This window comes from Bidens hawaiensis, unplaced genomic scaffold (genome assembly GCF_021521415.1).
Source record: "Bidens hawaiensis isolate Kalapana, Puna unplaced genomic scaffold, B.hawaiensis_p1.1 tig00000820_1, whole genome shotgun sequence".
Classification (NCBI taxonomy): domain Eukaryota; kingdom Viridiplantae; phylum Streptophyta; class Magnoliopsida; order Asterales; family Asteraceae; genus Bidens; species Bidens hawaiensis.
The window spans coordinates 1,146,385-1,168,528 of record NW_027491048.1 but is presented as its reverse complement, the minus strand read 5'-3'; the positions used below and the strand labels follow the sequence as shown (position 1 = coordinate 1,168,528).

Genomic DNA, 22,144 nt, shown 5'->3' with positions numbered 1-22,144 from the left:
GTTTGTGATTTAAGAGACATAACATTCTTAATGAAATTATGAAACAAGAATATATCTAACTCGAGAATTGAGACCTATGTGAGATTTGGCTAGTTCGAGACCAATGTGAGATTTGGCAAATCTGGCTAATTAAAGAATTTATTAATTAAAATAATTTATTTTTAACTTACAAAGCTAACTACCACCCACGTAAGACAAAGTATTGAAAAGCATACATATAATTTTAGAAAGAAGACAAACGTGCAAGTAATTTTAGAAAGAATAGTGAAGGGATATAGTATTGAATCCGAATTAGACCTGGATCTGAGATGGAGAAATCATACACACCAAAACGGAACACCCCTCTCTAATGCTAACATCCCTTTCTAATGCACACCCCTAAAGCGGATATGTCCAGAGTATTGCGACATAATGTACAAGTCAGGACCACTGCGAACGCTAAAACTGTACAAAAAAAGGTGCCAACGGGGGCAAGGCCAATTGTACCACTGGTATGCGCAGAACTACCAATGTAGAGCTGGGGAGAAAGTAATACCAGAAAGGGGATCCGCGCAACAGCATACACGTCTCCAATACTATGTCCGCATAAGAGACAATCCAAGGTAGCTTAACACATGGCCCGATGGCTGACCTCCGTCATCGTACACATCCAACTATAAATAGGAGACCCTATCAAACGGTAAGACACATTGATGAAGGCGATGATGACTCTTTGCTGAGGTACGAGCATCTCGTTCTTCTAATTTCTTCACTACACACTCGTTTTTGTTTTCTGTAGCTACAAGTCCCAACATTCAACTTGATTAAATTCTCAAGGTGATCAACCCATGTGAAAGTACTTGCTCAAACCCGATTTAACCTCGTGTTTCATCAACTAGTAACGTACATGAAATTTGCGCTTAACAAAAGAACCTCCGAGTCCTAACTTTAGAAGAAGGAAACAAACCGGAAATATAAATTTGTAATTTACTTTTGACAAATGACTCACGGTAGTAAGCAGCGGGTGTTTGGGATTCTTTTTTTTGAAGCTCCTTTTACTTCCGGGCGAAAGTTGGAAAGGTCATCATGTTGTGACTTTTGAAACTTTTACAATTATCATTACTAAAAACTTATTATTTACTGTTGGCAAAAGTTAGAAAAATCATGTTGTGACTTTTGAAACTTTTACAATTTTCATTACTAAAAATCTAACTTACATCATTCAATTTTTCAATACCAAACACCTAATAAAATCTTTTCTTTTTCCAAAAATTATAAAGTCGGCCTTAGAAAAGGAATCCCAAACACCCTGCAATAGACACACCAAACGAGATTCATAAATAATTTCTAATTTAATTTTGAGAAACAAAGGCCTATTTTAATACTACAATTTACTCCATTTATTTTTGTCATATAGTGATATTCTTGTCATGATGTCCAGGGGCATAATTGAGAATTCAACTACCTCAAAACCATAGGCACTTTCCCACTGTTTTGTTTCCTTAAACCTGGTGTTGTTCTTTCCTAATGTTGTTTGGTTATATTCCATCTAGTTATACCCTCTCCAGTCTTCTTTATTATTCATCATTCACACACAACACTTTTGAATCAAATTATCAAACCCACTTATATTAAAAGTTTGAAGATAACATGAGTTCAACAAGCAGAGCTTGGATGGTGGCTGGAACCTTGGGACTGGTGGAGGCACTTAAAGATCAAGGGTTTGCACGGTGGAACTACACCATCAGAACCATCCACCACCACGCCAAGGCCAATATCAGATCAATCTCCCAAACTAAGAAGTTGTCTTCTCAGGCAGCCATGGCTTCAAGCAGAAGCATAGAAGAATCAGAGGAATCTTTAAGAAAAGTCATGTACTTGAGTTGTTGGGGTCCCAACTGATCAAGGGATTGTTATTTAGGTAGATAGATACAGAAGAACATGGTTATATGCGCATGTAATTATGCATGATGTACAAGTAATATCTTCATAAATGAAGAGTTCCTAATGTCTATATAGAAATTGTTGATTTCATTTAACCTGATATATTAAGTCAGTTTTTAAACTTTCATGCTAAGTTGCAACTAACCTATGGATTTTATAGGCAGAAATAGAATTAGTGTTGGCGATGTGATTCGTCTTTCATATGAGACCACTCCTTAACTCCTTGTGGGCTAAAGGAGTATTTTTTTTTTATTTCATATTCAGTTCTTATATTACCTTTTGTTGATGTATTATATATTCTTTTTCCTTTTTTTCTAGTTAACTTTGTTGATCGATTTAAAACATAAAATTTTCGCTCTTAAGGCTCATATATGACATGGTTAATTCATCCAACTATATTAATTTAAACCTGCACTGTTCATACATGAACATATGATGTGTCAATCTATGCCTATAGTACACTTCTTTTAAAGGCAGTACTTGACTTGCTTGAGCGACCGATCCATGGTCGAACCATGTACCAAACATCTTTTTTCCATCAATTCTTCTCTATATTATATATATACAAACTTTTGGATATTCATTGTTGATTATCTAGAATGTATAATTCATATTTAACATCTGTATTAAATATTCTTATCACGTTTATTGGCTTCAAAAAATAATGATTTAACAATTTTCATTTCACTAGTTTTATTATTTTGTAAAAATAGTGTGGTTAATAACGTGACATGTACTAGTTTTAACACTCAATGAATCCATATATCACCACACTCATGAGTCATGATCTAAGCACACAACCACACTCATTGGTCTAAACGCTAAAGGTACCTCACAAGCGAATATATGAAACCGGTCCACGTGAACCCACATGACCTGCCTTGATGGGTCATTTCTTGCAATGCCTGTACATTGCATCCCATCCCTCGATATATAAAAAATTGAAATACATCGATGTTCGTGTATATATTTTAATGTATGCTACGTGTTCCTCATATATTGAAGCTCATTCTCATGACAAGACACCTGTTAGCTATCTATTGGATATCAACAATGACTCATGTTGCATCTCAATAATAAATTAATCCTCATACACCACCTTAACTTCATATAAAAAATCCACACATTCACTCTTCTCTTCATTGCATCTTAACACTACAAATCTCCATAACACAAACCATTACCAACACCAAATCAATCGTTACATCATGACTTCTCTAGGCCGTGTATGGATGCCTGCTGGTTTAGCCGTTATTAGTGGACATACAGATCAAGGTTACAAACTTAGATCACTCATTAACTCCATTCGACATGGCGTTGATCTCCGTCCATTAGCTAGTGTTCTACGATTCGAAAACAATGAAGGAGTTGGAGACAGGAAGAGTACAACTACACATGTACAGTCAGATGATTCTCTTCGACAAGTCATGAAGAAACACTAACCGAACCCCGGGCAGATTACGGATAACCTGGGGGTTAAATAGATGTTTCCCACGAGGGGTTAGACCCGGCAAAGATGGTTCTTCTGATAACCTGCAAAACAGACACCGTGAGCTCGTCACTGAGAAGGGGGGGGGGGTTCCTCCTTGTGACCACCCTCCGGCGTGAGAATCAAACTAGATTGCTCTTGAATATAAATGTATATTAAGAGATTGCTAGAGCAGATATCAGGTATAATATGTAATACGAGATAGTATATGATAAGATGATAAGATGATCATACCATTTGGGGTATTTATAGCCGAAAGTAGGTTTCCAAGAAGGTGAAGCCGGCTAAATAGTATTCCTGTTCTACCAACTGTGGCCTACGCACGTGCCATGCTGGTAGTTGGTGGGTAGGCAGCGGCTGACAGTGACCAGGCCTGCTGTGTACTATTCCTTTTCCACCAACTGCCGGCTATGCACGTGGTATGACAGAAGTTGGTGAGTAGGCAGCGGCTAATAGTGACATACAGTACAAGAGCATGCTGCTCGCCATACTGTTGTCAATAAGCTGTCGTATCTTTGGTCAGATCTTTTGCCCATACCTCGTCAGGTACAGTACAGAAGATCTTCCCGTATCGTACGGACTGGCTTATTTGGGCGGGAGTATTCCCCCTCCCGCCTTTGTGCGGGATTGCTCCCGGCTTTGCTCATTCCTTCAGGTGATAACTGAATTATTGAGAGCTAAGTGCCTTGTGCGTGTAGCCTTGCTGCGCGGGTGGCCTTCCCTGATGGCTTGTATCCGCAGCTGCGGGAACAGGCGGAGTACTTCACCATTGGGAGGCATTTCCTGCGGGAACAGCTTGCGTACTGCGCGTAAGGACGTCACGTCTCTGAGCATGGTGGGTCCTGCGGATCCAGTTGGTTTCTGCGCAGACGTCTCTCTTCAAGGTGAGTCTTGCGGGTCCAACTGGGCTCTGCTGGGACCTACCTCTTCAAGCCCCCCCCAGTCCAATGTTCTTCTCATGAATGTTTAATAAAGTGAGGTGAACTTTTGGACTTAAGCAAAGGGTTTTGAAAAGGGTTTAGATTTTAGGTTTTCCATGGGGATTCTTCCCGCGGAAGTCCTTGTCACTTGCAGAAATTCCCGACTTTCCTGCTTGATCTTTGGGTATGATGCGGGTAGGTCTGTAACCTCCTCGCAAGTCAGGAGCGTTGAGTCCCACTTGTGTGGATTCTCCATGAGGTTTTGGTAGTTTTGAACATAGTGATCAATTATGTTTAAACCACCAATTCCATCTTGGAGCTTCAAACAATGTAGTTCTCGACGTTCCCGCTATGCGGGGATGTTATTCCCGTTTCCGCAAGCATTGCCCAGAAGATCCTTCTTGATTTCAATTCCCTGCGGAGCGCTAGGTATGTGAAGGGTTTTGCCTTAACACTGTACCCGCACTCGTCTTACGGTTACTTTACTTCCAAGGTATTCCTGGCGTCAATTCCCTGCGGGTGCTAAGTATGTGAAGGGTTTTGCCTTGACACTGTACCCGCACCCGTCTTATAGTTACTTGGTTGCCAAGGTATTCCTGGCGTCAATTCCCTGCGGGTGCTAGGTATGTGAAGGGTTTTGCCTTAACACTGTACCCGCACCCGTCTTATAGTTACTTGGTTGCCGAGGTATTCTTGGCTTCAATTCCCTGCAGGTGCTAAGTATGTGAAGGGTTTTGCCTTAACACTGTACCCGCACCTGTCTTACAGTTACTTGGTTGCCAAGGTAAGGGGTATTCTCCCGCTTACTTTTGAATCTTTTTTGAATTTTGAAATTCGAAGAGTTGGTGAAAGGATAAGAACAGTCCAAACATCTGAAACGTCGTGCGACGGTTTCTTCTGACTGTGTCAGGACGTGCAGGAAGTTATGGTGACGTGACAGTACATGGTCATTCCAGACGCTTTTTCAGGCGCGTGGGCGCGATTTTTCGGGCGCGTGGCCGCGAAATTAATGGTACGCGTCCTTTCAACAGCTGTTGCCAGCTTGCTTTTTGCCACGTGTCATAGTTTCATTGCACCTTCGATTTCTCTCTCTTCCGCATTAAATTCATCGCATTAATTGCGATTAGTATATAAAGGGGGAGAGGGTTCTTTGTAATCCACACTTTCACTTTTCTCTTCATCTTCAAAACGATTTCCGGCGAATACTCACCTTTTCAGTCGAGCATTCTCTTGAAATCGTTTTCTTCTTTCATCTGCAAGATGTCTTCTCACGATCTCGAAGCTACAGCCCAGGAGGCTGGGGTGTACGCTGATGACAAGAGTACTGCTGGCGAGTGCCAGTGTGCTCTGCCTGTCGATCTATGTCAGTACATCGTCAGGAAGTTCATGCTCGAGTCTCTCGAGCCTGAGTTTCCTGAACCCCATCAGACGGTGTATGATGCCCCCAGAGGCAAGATCGGGGTATATGCTGCATTCTTTGTCTATGGGAATCTTAGGTTCCCTTTGACAAAGTTTGTGTACCGTGTCCTAGAGAGGCACGGTGTACACCTGACCGAGGTGCACCCGATGGCGATCGCGAAGATTCGCCACTTCGAGTGGGTGTGCCGGATTCTGGGCATTGAGCCCTTCATCGACCGCCTGATGACCTTCTACTCTTGGAGGTGCATCCAGGGGTGGTATACGCTGATAACCCGAATCAAGGGTTTGAAGATTTGCGCAACCGAGCGCAGTCTTTGTTCGTGGAAGCGGGAGTTCTTCTACATCTCCGCTCGCGCCATCCCCCTTGCCATGAAATTTAAGAATAGGCAAGCTCTCCCAAGCCTTCACGCCTCCAATTACCAGGAGGCGGAATGGTTCTCGAAGATATCCCGAGTCCAATATCCGGTTTACCGGTTTGCGGAGTCCGGGATGGTGATGCTCGGGATGAGCCGGGTGTGAAAGGATGCGGATGCGCGAAAGATCCCGATCGTCCTCGAATACGGTTTGAACTCTGTTCCTTACGGTATGCTCTGTTTCTTTTTGTTGATTTAGAATCTCTTCTAACTTCTTTCCTGTTTATTTCAGAGGGGAACGACTTGCAGTCGCTCCTGTATCCGCGGGAGGCTGACAGTCCCGCTCGGATGGGTACTCGCGCTCTAGACGAGAACGAGTTGCCCATCCTTGAACAGACGGCGGATCGGTTCGTGGAGGTCTACCCGTCAGGCCACGAGATCCTGAGCGCCAGGCGGCCAGGTAAGGCGTTATTCAACCCTCGACCCCTCAATGCTGAAACCTCTGCTGGAATTCCTCTAATCTTATGTTCTGATGAGGAATCCGCAGATGGTCCTCCGTTGGTGCGGAAGAAGAAAGCTGCCGGCGGGAAGGGAAAGGAGAAGGTGGCCTCCACTGCCGATCCGGTGCCTCGGTCTGATTCGGAGGCCGAGAGCGAGGAGGTGGCGGGGAACCCGGGTGGTGATAGGACCACTGCTCCGGAGGCTGCGACTGTCACCTCCGGAGAGCCCCGGATGACGACGGTGAGCGGCGCAAAGAGGCCGGCTCCATCGGGTTCGTCCCCGCCTGTCCGCACTTTTAGGCTCAAGAAAACCCGTAAGTACAAACTTCCTTTATTTTTAACTTCATAGTTTTCCATCATTAACCCTTTATCTTCTTTGTGCAGGCGTGGATGTTGACGCATTCCAGGGTGGAGCGGGGAGGAGTACCTCCGGACCCATGACGGTAGGCTTGGTCAGCCTACCTGAGGCGACGACCCAGGCGGCTGCGCCTGCGCCTGCTTCCGCTGGTTCAGTTGCTCACTCCGTTGAGCCAACTGTTCCAGCTGTGATGACATCACCGCCGGCTGTCAGTGCCATATTTACCGCATCTTTCACTGAGCCGGCGGTTACTTTTTCTGCGCATTCCGCAGCGGCGACCACGGTTGTGAGTTCACCTCCGGTGAGTTCACCTCCGTTGGTTTCTACCGCGGCGGCCTCCATGCCTCCGACGTCGGCAGCCACAACCGATCCTTCAGGTATGCTTGGGGCTTATCGGCAACCTCTGCCTCCTTCCCATCTGCCTGACCTCTTGGATGGATTTCCCTTGGGTTCAGGTGATGGGTTTGGCGGCTATCGGCCTGTTGTTGACCCTACAGATGCGTAGGGTTCTTTTGGCCTTTTTATATTTTTATCATCTTTTCCTAACTGCTTTTTGTTTTTTGCAGTGTCGGATTCCAATGAAGTGTATGTTCCACGATGGAACATCCGCCGAGGAACAACCCTTCGCACACCTGTGGAGTGCGTGGAGTGGGCTCGTCACGCAGCTCCCAGTGGTGCGTTGGGGGAAGCCATGGCTAGCTACCAGGAAGGTAGGCTAACCAATGAGCTTCGGGTTCTCCTGGCCCGGATGTAGCCGCGCGTCGAGCTGCTTTGTCGTGAAAACGACAAGTTAAAAGCAGCTCGCCTTCAAGAAGTAGCTCGGGCGCGGGCTGTCCGGGAGGAGAACGTAAGGCTTACCGCAGTGGCTGCGGAAAAGGAGAAGGCCTTCAAGGCCCTCGAGGTTGAAGTTCAGGCCCGGCTCGAGGCCCGTTCCAAGGCTGCCCAACCTGTTAACGAACAGCTTCGGCTGGCTAAGGAAACTGCAAGGAACGCAACCGAGAGGGCCACCAAGGCTGAAGCTGTTGCTGAGCCTCTACGCGTGGAGAATGAGGAGCTTAAAGCCAAATTAGAGGCTCTCCAGCAGGCTCATGATGCCTTGGCGATGGAAGACGCCAAAAAGCTCCAAGAGATCTTGGACCAGAGGGGGGTGCTTGACCACACTGAGCGGAAGCTAAAGGGCGTCGAAGAGGCTGCGGCTAAAGAAGTGTTGCTTGCCAACCTTAACAAAAGTGAAGCCGAACGCGCCCGTAACGAAGCTCAAGCTGCCCTCCAGGAGGCTCTGGTTGCCAAGGAATGGCTTATTCGAGAAGCGTTGTCTCAGGTATGTTTAGCTTCATAATGTCTTCACGCTTTTCTTTGTAAATAGAAAAGGTTTTGATACTTGTATTTTTTCTTGTAGGTTGTGCATCGGGTCTTCGCGGATACGTCGTATGACGATGCTATGAGCGCAGCCCTCAACGCTTCTCATGAGGATGGGGAAAAGGCCGGCTTCCTGCTTGGTCTAGGGTTCGTTGAGAAAGGCATCCCGCCTTCCAACTTCCCTTTATTTGATGTGGATACTGAAGCTGTATACGACCAAGCAGTGAATCAGTATGCCGCCTTCCCGCATCCGGTGGTGGAGAAGGTGAACCAAGTTGCTGCTGCTGATGATGGGCTAGCTATCCTTAAAGCTTTCCTTGAACCGCCACATTCTACTGATGGTGCTGGTCCAAGTGGAAGTGGCCCTGAAGCTTGATCCTGAAGATCCCTTCCCACTGCTAGGATAGATTTAGCCGTTCGACGTGCGGTTGTTAATAGGTTAGTGTTGAATGAATTAACCGTTCGACGCGCGGTTGTTAATAGGTTAGTGTTCAGTTTCCTCTATCATGATTCATGCGGATAGACCGGCACTTTCATTTAGTGGGATGACTGAACTTTACCTTTAACTGACCTGTGTGCATGTTTGCCATTTTTTGGGTTTATGCGGGTTTTGCCGCCTTCCCCACGCAACGACTTTCACACTTATGTATGCGGTGAAAACCGGCATCAGTGTTGGAAGTTCATAAAAGTATAAATGTAAAATCATCAGCGTCGATGTTCTAAGGAGAATCATTTCCATTAGAAGTGGCTCTGGGCCTTTTCTTTACAAATTTGGAATTGATCTACATGCAAACTGTGTAATTGAGCTCCCTTCCATGTTGTTGGGATGGGAGTGCCATCGAGCCGATATGCACCTGGTTCGGGATCTCGTTGTTTACGCAGTATGTAGTCTCCAACATTGAAGCTGTAATTTTATTCGTGTTTTCCCCAACTGGGGTTCTACACGCATCAGCCTGCTCAGCGTTCATTGCGCCACGAGGTGCGCGAGCGTCCCATCTCTGACAAATGCTTCGACCATGTCCTTAACGTCTGTGCATTCTTCAGTGTTGTGGCCTTTTGTCCTGTGAAAGTCAAAGTATTTGCTCCGATCAGCATTGTGACGATGTCGGATTATTGGAGCCTTTGGCCATGGGAGCTCCTCAGTGGCGAATATCTCGGTGACGCTTTTGGTGAGTGGCGTCCATCTGGAGTTCTGGTTCGACCGTACGTTATCCCTTCCGCCTAACCGATGTTGCAAGCCGGATGAGGTGTCAAAGTTTACCCTTGACTGCCAAATGCCTAGCTTCCGCTTTTTGTTTAATCGGGCGGTAAGGACGTTGTCTTCTCTTGTTTTCTGGGTGTAGAGGTTTGTGCTCTGGGGGAGATCTCTACCCAGTTGCTTCTCCGTTTCCGCAAAGCGTTTAGCTGCTGTCATGATGGCATCCCATGTGGATGGCATGCCATCTTTACCCGTTAAGGTGCGGATGAGCTCTGGGTCGTTCGCGCCCTGGATGAAAGCAGCGCGAACAAGATCTTCGCTAATATTACCCAAACTTAGCTTCTTTGAGTTGAAGCGAGTGATGAAGTCTAGCAAAGATTCATCTTCCTCTCGAATGCATTTGAGGATTGTCCATTGCTCTTCGGTATACTTTCTTTGTTGGCTGAAGTGTTGGCTAAACTTCTGCTGGAAGTCTTCCCAATCGTAGATGTGGTGGACCGGTAGACGATCGAACCACGCTCTAGCTGCCCCAACAAGCGTCATTTGTAACATGTAACACCACGTAGGTTCCGTCCAGCTACTGACGGTTGCCCCCGCTATGAACCTGTTCAAATGATCGTCTGGATCAGATATACCATCGTAAGTGCCGATGTTGGACATCTGTTTGGCACTTTTCGGGACGATTGCTTCCGCAATATCCCTTGCAAATTTGGACGTTCCCGCCTTTGCAGCAGTTGGTGTAAATGTTTTCGAGAAGTCACGTGGATTTCCACCTGTATTTTTTGGTTTGAAGGCTTCTTCAAAATGCCTTCTCGGTTGGGAGTCCGTTTCCTTACGCTTCCCTTTCGCCCTATGACGAGGGTTTGCGTCACTATCGGATTCCTCCGAATCATTGTCCCAGTATCCGAATTCGTCAGCCTGTTGGACGGAACGCAAGCGTTCGTCCAACTCAGCTTGGAATTCCTTCTGACGTGCCTCCGCCCACGCTTTAACTTGTTCAAGCGTTTGGCGGGGGAGTCTCGTCTGTTGTCTTTCCGCCTGGGTATTATTGAATCCCAGGGGATGGTTGTTTACTGCACTTGCCCCAGCTTGGGTAACTGGGGTAGTGTTCGTAAAATTTACTGCACTTGCCCCGGCTTGGGTAACCGGGGTAGTGTTCGTAAAAACTGTGTAGTCGCCGGTATCCCTCCCAGTAGGTGGGGTTGTGGTTACCGGAGTTTCTTTAACCATCTTTCCAGAAGTTTGAAAAAACTGAAAAGAAATGAAGTTCTAGCTTTTATGCACGGATGGCGCCAATGAAGAAACACTAACCGAACCCCGGGCAGATTACGGATAACCTGGGGGTTAAATAGATGTTTCCCACGAGGGGTTAGACCCGGCAAAGATGGTTCTTCTGATAACCTGCAAAACAGACACCGTGAGCTCGTCACTGAGAAGGGGGGGTTCCTCCTTGTGACCACCCTCCGGCGTGAGAATCAGACTAGATTGCTCTTGAATATAAATGTATATTAAGAGATTGCTAGAGCAGATATCAGGTATAATATGTAATACGAGATAGTATATGATAAGATGATCATACCATTTGGGGTATTTATAGCCGAAGGTAGGTTTCCAAGAAGGTGTAGCCGGCTGAATAGTATTCCTGTTCTACCAACTGTGGCCTACGCACGTGCCATGCTGGTAGTTGGTGGGTAGGCAGCGGCTGACAGTGACCAGGCCTGCTGTGTACTATTCCTTTTCCACCAACTGCCGGCTATGCACGTGGTATGACAGGAGTTGGTGAGTAGGCAGCGGCTAATAGTGACATACAGTACAAGAGCATGCTGCTCGCCATACTGTTGTCAATAAGCTGTCGTATCTTTGGTCAGATCTTTTGCCCATACCTCGTCAGGTACAGTACAGAAGATCTTCCCGTATCGTACGGACTGACTTATTTGGGCGGGAGTATTCCCCCTCCCGCCTTTGTGCGGGATTGCTCCCGGCTTTGCTCATTCCTTCAGGTGACAACTGAATTATTGAGAGCTAAGTGCCTTGTGCGTGTAGCCTTGCTGCGCGGGTGGCCTTCCCTGATGGCTTGTATCCGCAGCTGCGGGAACAGGCGGAGTACTTCACCATTGGGAGGCATTTCCTGCGGGAACAGCTTGCGTACTGCGCGTAAGGACGTCACGTCTCTGAGCATGGTGGGTCCTGCGGATCCAGTTGGTTTCTGCGCAGACGTCTCTCTTCAATGTGAGTCTTGCGGGTCCAACTGGGCTCTGCTGGGACCTACCTCTTCAAGTCATGTACTTAAACTGCTGGGGTCAGAACTGAGATGAAGAGTAGTTTAATTGGTTTGGTATATGGGTTGGGAATTAATATTATTAAGTGACTTGAAAGAAGAGAGTTACAAATTGTATATATGTTTCTCTTCGAAACAACGTACTTTAATTTCTCCCAACAAATGTACGAATACCATTTATTTATAAAATGGACGTACTTCTAACCAGTACTTGAGTATACTTATATTTGTTTTTGTTCTCCTCCATATTTGACAAAAGAAAAATGTTAATATTTTATATTTTATGCAAAACAAGTATTTCGACTGGGCGTCGATTAACGACAACTATAGAAAATCATTATCATCATAGGATCGAATACATTATTATCCTAGACCTTATAAACGTGCTCGAAGTCATCTAGAAAAAATGCATTTATGCAAAATATGACCACCAAAAGTTAGGGTTGAACACGGTTCGGTTATTAGGCGAAACCCAAACTAAAACCGAAGTAATCGGTTATTTGAATATACAAACCGTTAGGTTTTTGGTTTTCTGGTTATTTTCGGTTTCGGTTAGGTTATTTTCGGGGGTTTTCTCAATTACGTGTAGACATTGAAAAAAAATTAAATAAATAATGAAAATACATATTTTAAGCTTGTATAAAAAAGTATTAGAGTATTATATATATTTAATTCAAAAAAACTAAAATAGACACGTGTTACATGAAAATATACGAATACAAAGTTGCTAAATAGATTTTAAAATTCAACAAAGTTCTTAATTAAAAAACATTATAAGTTTAGTCTCAATCTTCATTCACCATCTTATTTATTTTAAAGTTTAGTCCATTCCTTATCATCTTGATAAACTTTGTCACCATCAATCGGTTAGGTTCGGTTTTTATAAAATGGATAATCGAATCGAAACCGAAAATTCAAAAAATTAACCGTCGGTTAATGAGTCGGTTCAATTTTTTTGGATGTGGTTTTTCAGTTAATTCGGTTTCGGTTCGGTTAATTCGATTTTCTTTCACCTCTACCTAAAGTTATTGTAGTTTTATTTGGGCAGAATACATCCTTGATCTTCTTTGTCCCCAAAGGTTGAAATGAAAAATGAAACAGCGTAGACTTAATTTACTCATTAATGTGGTTAATAAATCCTTTTCATACCTAACCCAACATGATTAATCAATTTATATGAACTTTATCTGGAATTCTGGATAAGGGGACTTGGGCGGTGCGTGATGGGAAACCATCACGCGTGATGCCTTCACGAACACCGCCGTTGGTGCCCCCCATCACGCGTGATGGGGGTTTTGCGTGATGGCCATCACGTGGTGGAGTTCGAGATATATATGACCGTTGCCATGAATTAAAACTCATCACACTAACACAAAAACCTATATATATATGTGTGTGTGTAAGAGAGAGAGTGTGTGTATACCAAAACCCATCACACTATTACCATCACCACTAAATTCCATCTCTAGTGATGGAATGTGGTGGGATGAAGTGGCACACCACCATTGGGTGTGGTGGGTGATGGAAATGGAACCACCCCCTCCCCCTAAGTGGTATATCTTTTCAAATTAATTGATCAGATAATATGGACACTCGGATGCATGCTTCATGTAGTTTGTGTGAATTTTGCGTTTATGATTTAGGAGATACGACGTTCCTTAAAAAACAAGAATATCTTTTTGTTAAGTTCAAGTGGATTTGGCTATTATGAAACAAGAATATCTTTTGTTCAAGATCAATGTAAGATTTGATTAGAATGTTACAACAATGATGTTAATAATTTCAATATCAAAACGGGTAGTTTGGTTAATTAAAAAAATTAACGTATAAAGTTAATGTCCACCCACGTTAGACGAAGTATTGAAAAGCATGCACATAATTTTAGAAAGAACAATGAAGAGATACGGTCTTGAATCCGGATCGGACACAAATCCGAATCAAACAACAGATAGAGAAAACGCCGAAAGGGAACACCCATTCCGAATGCGCATTAAGCGGATACATCCAAGCATCGCAACATTTGGTACAAGTCAAGACTACTACGAACGCTATAACTGTGCAGAAAAAGGTGCAACGCCCAACGGGGAAAAGCCAATTGTACAACTAGTATGCGCAAAACCAATGCAGACCCGCAAAGGAGACAATAGCACCAAAAGATGGGATTGCACAACGGCATCCACAGTCTCCAATATGATGTCTGCAGAAGAGACTTGATGGCTGACCTCCGTCATACACATCCGACTATAAATAGGAGGCCCTATGAAACGATAAGACATTCACACTCACACAACCTAGCAATATACTCTTTGTGCCTTTATACAAATGATACACGAAGGGACATTGATGAGGATGATGATGACTCTTTGTTGAGCTGAGAGCATTTCTCTCTTCTAATTTCTTCACTACACACTTGTTCTTGTTTTTTTACAGCTACAAATCATAGTATTCAACTCGATTAGATTTTGATCTCCAGATGATCAACCCCTATGAGAGAGGACAGACACCCGTATGAATAGAGTGTATGGCTTTCAAACCATAAGTGATTAACTTTTTAAAAGAAACATGAAACTAAATGTAAATTAAAAATCTGTAATTTACTTTTTGACAGATGACTCCGGGAGTACGAGCAAACAATACACACCAAACGAGATTCATAAATGATTTCCAATTAACTATATATTAAAGGAAAATGTCATAACACTGTAGCAGCTACAGTTAATCTTGAAAATTTTCAACTTTAGTCCTTAGGTTTTAGATTGTTTTGATTTAGCCCCTCAAGTTTCAAACTGTTTCAATCTTGAATCATGATTTTTTAATCTTTGCAACTTTAGTCTTTTAGTTTTAGATTGTTTCAACTTATCTCCTCCAAACTTTTAAATTGTTTCAATTTTGAGCCATGACATTTTTTTTGCTAAACTTTGTTAACTTTTCACTTTAAAGTCCCAAAGTTTTCATGGTTTTATCATGTGCCTTAACAAAAAAATTCATAGATTTGACTTTTGATCATGTGTTTTTTTAGAAGAAGTAGCTTAGGATCACTTAAGGTTATACGTAGAAGGGATAACTAGCTACCAGCATGATACGCCTTTATATTCACGTTTACATGTTCGAATCTATGATGGAATTATCAGAATTCATCGCATGTTTATATTAAAGGAAACCTAAGGGGTACTGCAGCAATCTATAGTAAAGTTTATACTTATCCAATTTTAGTCCATGTTGTTTGAGTTATACCTATTTTGGTCCCTGCTGTTAATTATATATGCGTTATATTTTTAGCACCTTGATTTTGTCTATGTCTGGTTTAGGCCCCTACCTTTTCATATCATTTTGTATCTTTAAAGAGACGGACATTTAGGTTATATCTCTAATGGGATGAACCGGGGTCATATCTTATCTCTTAATGGGTCAAACTTAGGTTATGTATTATCTCTAACATATTTATTGGGGTTATGTTTTATCTCGAACCAATGCCAACCGAATTTTCTTTACGTACATCTTGGACACACGATAAAATAAATGCATACGTTGCACGGCTATAGCGGAACACGCCCGAGGTCTATAAGTTTAACTTTAAGAAACAAAAGCCTATTTTAATGCAATTTACTCCCATTTCTTTTTGTCATATGGTGATATTCTTGTCATGATGTCCAGGGGCATTAATGAGAATTTAACTACCTCAAAACCATCGGCACTTTCCCACAGTTTAGTTCCCAAAAAACCTGGTGTTACTATCTACAATTACTTTCTTGCATCTATTTATACCCCTTCCAGTCTTCTTATCATTCATCAATCACTCACGACTCACAACACTTTTGAATAAAATCAAACCCACTTATATTATATTACAAGTTTTAAGATAGCATGAGTTCAACAAGCAGAGCTTGGATGGTGGCTGGAACCTTGGGACTAGTGGAAGCACTTAAAGACCAAGGCTTTGCACGGTGGAACTACACCATCAGGACCATCCACCACCACGCCAAGGCCAATCTCCGGTCAATCTCTCAAACTAAGAAGCTGTCTTCTCCAGCAGCCATGGCTACAAGCAGAAGCATAGAGGAATCTGAGGAGTCTTTAAGAAAAGTTATGTACTTGAGCTGTTGGGGTCCCAACTGATCAATATGGTGTTATTAGGTATATAGATATAGAGGAAACATGGTTATGTGTACATGTGATTATGCATAAATGAAGAGAATTCAGATTTATATGAAGACACTATTATCTATAGAGTTGTAGATGTCTTTTAACATGCACTTAAAACATATTAAATCTAATATCAGTCCTAAAGTTCTATGCTAAGTTGAAAAGAATTTTTAACAGCTCTGAAATTGAAATGATTATTATTTATGATTTGATTGATCTTTAGTTCCATGAGAAAATTAAATGATCTGATATGAAATACAATATGGATTAGGAATCTAACTAATCAACACATATTTCTATTATATATCCAATTGAAAATTAGACACAACACATAAGACATAACTCTGTTGCGCTTTGACTAATAGGCTACTTGATTGGATCATTGTGGTGTTATAAATGAGAGAGGGGCTTAGACCCATAATGTTCATAACAGGAAATTTTGGTTCTTTTTACTTATTTAGTTGGATAATTCAGTATTTTTCTCTTTTTGATGTACAAAACAAGTGAAGCAACGACATTTTTGTCTCCTTGATATACAAAGTGAAGCGATAATACTAAAGAAGATCAAGATCAAAAGTTCCATCTTTCAATAAATATCATTTTTTTGGCGTGTTTCAGACCAAGCGTACTGGAGAGTCGTGGGGCTATGTTCTGGCCCAAAACGTTGGGGGAACATATCTTATTTCAAAACTTTATAATATTTTAATATTAAATGTCAATATTGATAAAATAATTTAAAAAATTTACAAATATTATTTTTAAAGTCACTAATTTAAATATTAAGGATATATGGGATGTTAAGAATGAAAGTTGATTAGTAAAGGTTGGTATCTTTATAATTTCTTTGTAAATAAAATTCAATTTTGAAATGGTACGAACTAACATATTTATAAAATTCATATAAATCAAATGCACATGCATTTTATAGGATTGAAACCTTGACCTCTATGATAAAAAAATATATATGCACCATATAAGGCCACACTATTTTCTTAAAACATTCTTAATCTATTCTTTAAAGTTGTCAAAACCATATAATTTATGATAAATTTTAAGAAACCCATCAAAATCATATGTCCAATCCATTCCCTATTATATGGAAGGGTTATATGACAACTAAAGTAAAAAACCTAAATATAGAGACTCACGTTTTATCCATACCATATAATATATCACCTATCTCCCAATCATCATTTACTATATAATAAAACAAAAGAGAAAAAAATAATAAAAAATTAATTTATGGATATGAATAGAGAATAAAATGTGGAAAATTTTTGAAAAATTATAGATAAATTTATGAAATGATATTTTTTAGCTAAATTACAGGAAAAAATATATAGAATGAGCTGAGAATACTCTTAACCTGAAAAGGTATTGGATTGCAAAATTTCCTTCAAAAGATTTTTTTTGTTTGCTTATCTTTTTGAACAACGAACTCAAACTTATAGAGGGTTTGCATGTCAGAATTTTGGCAAAAACCACTCTTGGTTTAACTAGGTACCCCTCTAGGTTATTTGTCTTTCTTAGAGACATCTACCATAGCACCTCGTATCACTTCTATAAGCTAGAGAAAGAGACTTTAGATCAACCATTTTTCTTTTGTGTTCGTATGCTAAAGAAGTTTGGGAGTGGGTATCATGGTGGAGCGGTCGTGAGTTTTCTCATATTCAATCTCATATATCCAAGTCTACCTAATTGTCGGTCCCTAAAAAACAAGAACATATTATGATTTGCAATTTTTCTACGAATTGCTTGCAACGTGGTTGTATTTAAAAGGCCACTATCCTTATATTAAAAATTGTAGAAGACGTCAAAATTCAGCTACTCTTGTGGATTTATCATAGATAAAATCAAATCTTTTTTAGCTAGATCACGTGACTATTATTTTCTTCTCAAGATCTTCGGATGTTGATTACTGGTTGTCGGACTGTTGTATATTATTTTCATGTTGTATTCCTCTCTTTGTTTGGTTATAGATCCTATGACTTGTTATTGTAGTAATTCTGAGCTTCTTACTGACTATTTAATCTATTTATGCCTTAGTTAAAAAAAAATAATAACAATGTACAAAACTTCAAATAATGGTAACGAAGTTTATAAAGTATTCTACTATGTCACCCATCAGAGATGAATTCGTTAGAACTTCAACAATAACACTCGACAACAACACTATGAAGAGTATGATTAAGAAAACTAACAAGATTTTCTTCAACATGTTCCTTAGCAAACATCATATGAAACTGTATCAGGGCCGGCCCATAGGGGTAAAGTAAATAAGAGGGACTATTTTGAAGAGAGAATCTTATTTATTCATTCATAGGAGTAAAGTAGATGCCCTTTTATCAATTTGGCTTTATTGATTGTTAACTATTTAATTTAAAATTAATAAAAACATAAATAGAATTATCAAAAATTAAACGATAGATTGATAAATTCCTTGTAGCCTTTTGTAGCCCCTTTTATCGCAATATTAGAGGATTCATAAATAGATTGCAGTTATTGTATGCTAATGCCTTAACGTATGGTAAGTACGCGAGATGCTCAAAGGCAAAAAACAAAGGCAGAAACCTAAAACGCTCACAAACACTTAAACGCTCAAAAACGGTCTTTATGAAAAAAGTGAAAAATTGATCGATTAACCACCCAAAACTGTTTTTTCGGTGAACCAATTATTGATTGGACATGTGTTGACGATTCCGAGATGTTTGAATGTGATTTTATGAATCGATTCGTGAAAAAATAGATTCACGTACGTATTATACGTTAAGGCATTATTGTATTGGATATTTTCCCTTCATAAATAATTTCGTTCTCTTTAATTTATACCGCCGATACATGTTATACAGTCAAAAAATTTTATTTAATTATTTATCATATTGCTTTTTCATTTGTCAGGTTGTTATTGAAGTCCAAGGGCATTATCGAGAAGTTAACTACCTCAAAACCATCGGCACTTTCCCACTGTTTTGTTTCCTTAAACCTGGTGTCGTTCTTTCCAAATGTTTGGTTAGACTGAGGGGTGTGGGGGCTTCAAAGCGGGCGCTAGAGTCCCTCCGCTCGTGCCCCCAGGCGCTAGTACCACACCAAGGGGGCGCTAGAGGGGGTGCTAGAGGGGGCTCCAACACCACCCGCGAGCATGGTAGCGGGAGAAGAGAGAGAGGATGTGGGGCGCTAGCGGGGCGTTAGAGGGGCGCTACCCACACCAGGGGCCAGGGGCGCTAGCGGGGACGCCAACACCCCCCTAATCCAGTTGAGTTTCTCTCTCTGGCACACGTCATAATATTATTGGTTCTTGGCTCTGCTGAAGCCCCCACTAGAGCCCCACATCCCTTAGTCTTAGATTTCATCTATTTATACCCTCTCCAGTCTTCTTTATTATTCATCAATCACTCACAACACTTTTTAATCAAATTATCAAACCCACTTTAAACACAAGTTTCAAGATAACATGAGTTCAACAAGCAGAGCTTGGATGGTGGCTGGAACCGTGGGACTGGTGGAGGCACTTAAAGATCAAGGGTTTGCACGGTGGAACTACACCATCAGGACCATCCACCACCACGCCAAGGCCAATATCAGATCAATCTCTCAAACTAAGAAGCTGTATTCTCCAGCAGCCATGGCTACAACCAGAGGCATAGAAGAATCTGAGGAATCTTTAAGAAAAGTTATGTACTTGAGCTGTTGGGGTCCCAACTGATTAACATGGTGTTATCAAGTAGATAGTTATAGAGGAACATGGTTATGTGTACATGTAATTATGCATTATGTACAAGCAATATCTTCATAAATGAAGAATTCTGATTTAGATAAAAAAAACTATTTAAAGAAGTTATTGGTTTCATTTAACTTAATAACATACTAATTCAGTCCTAAAATTCCATGCTAAGTTTGCAACTGACCTATGAATTCTATAGGCAGAAATAGAATTGTTATTGGCGATTTGATTCTTATTTCATATGAGACCACTCCTTACATTGGCTTGCTAACTAGGGCTGAGCAACGGTTCAGAATTGCGAGAACTGAACCGGAACCGGAACCGGATCGGAACCGAAAATGACTAAAAATTAGAACCGGAACCGGAACCTATTATAGTAAACTGGTTCAGTTTCAGAACCGGTAAAGTCGGTTCTCGCTAATCGGTTTTGGCCAGAACCGGTTCCGTATTTATCAAATATATTGTGCAAACTTTGTAAATTATAAAACAAGTTTATATAATTGTATGTTTCCTTTCATGGTAAAATTAATTTAGATTATAACATGAACTTTCGCTATATTTTTTATTAAAACCTAGTTGTTGAAGTTAAATAAATCATTAGCAACGATAGATTAAAGGAAGATCATATCATTTTATATTAAATACCTTGATAGTTTAAATCAAATTGATCATGGTTGCTAGGTCTTGAACGTAAAGAAAAAAGATTTGAATTAAATAATGATTGAATGGACGCGAGTTAATAAGTTACTCTATAAAAAATGGGTATTGGTAAATTTAGTTAAAACGTTTTTAATATTCCGGTTCTTATGTTCCAAGTCTAGAACCGCTGGTTTGACCCGAAACCGAACCGCGAACCGTTTAATTCAAATTCTGAGAACCGATAACCGTAATGTAACACAGGTTAGCGGTTCTGAGGCACCGGTTCGGTTCCGGTTCCGCGGTTCTGGCGGTTCCGAACCGTGTTTTGCTCACCCCTATTGCTAACAACGTCTTTTAAAACTCCTTAACACCAGCCGGGCGTGAAAGCAAAGCAACAAGCCACAAGGCTGGCAAGAGCTGGGTGGTTAAATCACAAGAAGTGTTTTAAAAGATAAGTTAGTTAAAGTTTCACTATCAATATTACATTGAGATAACATTTAGGGTGTGTTTGGGATTCCTTATTTAAGGTGAAAAGAACTTTTTGTTATAAGTTAAAAAGGTCTTGTGATTATTTGATAAGGAGTTCAAAAAAAAAGTGTTTGGATTAACATAAGTCAATAAGTTATTTTTTAAAAAGAGTGGAAAGTGTATTTTAAACCTATAAGGAGATAAGTTATGATATCCTAGTTCCCAAACACTAAAATGGAGAAAAAATGACTTATTCGTCTTCATAAATTATAACTTATAAGGAGAGGAAAATAAGGAATCCCAAACATGCCCTTAAACTAAGACATGTTCGAGAAAATATTTCACTATTTTATTGGAGTGTGATAATTTTCATCTTCATCTTCGATATACATACAAAATCTAATAAGATCACAAGTTCGCCGTTCAAGAAATAAATAATATTTTGTTTTCTGATCAAAGGGTGATATAAATCATTAGAAACAAACAAAATTTAACTGACCTTATCAAGAAAAAAAGTTTTGTTGATGCATTGATCTCACTTGATTTGGTATCAATGGGCGCTAATGTGTTAACGCACTTGAGAACAAAAATCATCCTTCCTTTTTATGGTCCCTTAACAAGCACGGCGTGGTGTTTTGAGATGTTAAAGCGTTTATGTGGATTTAGTCGGTATTGGCGTTCTCATTAAGTACATATTTTGTTTTTACGAATATTTACAACTATGTCATCTATGTTTTCAAAGACGGTACGGATAATTACTTCATATTTTATTTTAAAGAATTTAAAAACATAGCTTATAAAGTACTAATATGTTGTATTAGTATTCCAATTCAAGTTTTGTTATCAATAGTTGAAACAACAAAAAGTATTAACTTATACAAACTAATAATAACCTTTAAACATATATATTTATTTAAATTCTTAATTTATTATTTCTAAACAAGATAGAAATCTAAATCTAAATAATACCTAGATATATAAACTCATTAAAAGAGGTTTGTACCTAGAACTATAAACTCATCTAAATTTAAAATATAAATTTATTTTAGAATTTAGAGGGTACCCACGCAATGCAGTAGGGGACAAAACATTTGAAGATTGTTAACGAGCCATGCTAAGCTAAGCCAAGACTAGCTCAAGCTCGAACAAAATTTTATACCGAGCTAGATGGGGTTGGCTCGAAATTAAAATCGAGCTAAATCTTAAACTCGGACTTTAGAACTTATTTTATTATAAGTGTTAAATATATATGTGTAGTCCATTTTCTTTTATCGTATTGTTATTGTTGTCACACGGTTTTAAAGTCTAGGGGCATTATTGAGAAACCAAATTGTTGTCACATGGTATTAAAGTCTAGGAGCATTATTGAGAAACCA

General features: G+C 40.5%; 3 protein-coding genes across 3 annotated transcripts in view; all 3 read left to right on the top strand.

Annotated features, from left to right (window-relative positions):
- LOC143539716 (uncharacterized) overlaps positions 1-1,979 on the top strand; it is a 67,312-nt gene extending 65,333 nt beyond the window's left edge. The window contains exon 2 of the mRNA XM_077032949.1: positions 1,575-1,979. Coding sequence (XP_076889064.1) covers positions 1,630-1,881 — 252 coding nt within the window. The 5' untranslated portion in view covers positions 1,575-1,629 and the 3' untranslated portion in view covers positions 1,882-1,979. The remainder of the gene's footprint in view (positions 1-1,574) is intronic.
- Positions 1,980-15,643: 13,664 nt separating this feature from the next.
- LOC143539665 (uncharacterized) lies at positions 15,644-15,957 on the top strand. The gene has a single exon (XM_077032918.1). The coding sequence runs from the start codon at positions 15,662-15,664 to the stop codon at positions 15,911-15,913; it is 252 nt and encodes an 83-aa protein (XP_076889033.1). The 5' UTR covers positions 15,644-15,661; the 3' UTR covers positions 15,914-15,957.
- A 3,342-nt stretch (positions 15,958-19,299) lies between these two features.
- LOC143539655 (uncharacterized) lies at positions 19,300-19,745 on the top strand. Its single transcript, XM_077032912.1, has one exon. It carries the CDS (start codon positions 19,392-19,394, stop codon positions 19,641-19,643), a length of 252 nt encoding a protein of 83 aa, XP_076889027.1. The 5' UTR covers positions 19,300-19,391; the 3' UTR covers positions 19,644-19,745.
- Positions 19,746-22,144: the final 2,399 nt, after the last annotated feature.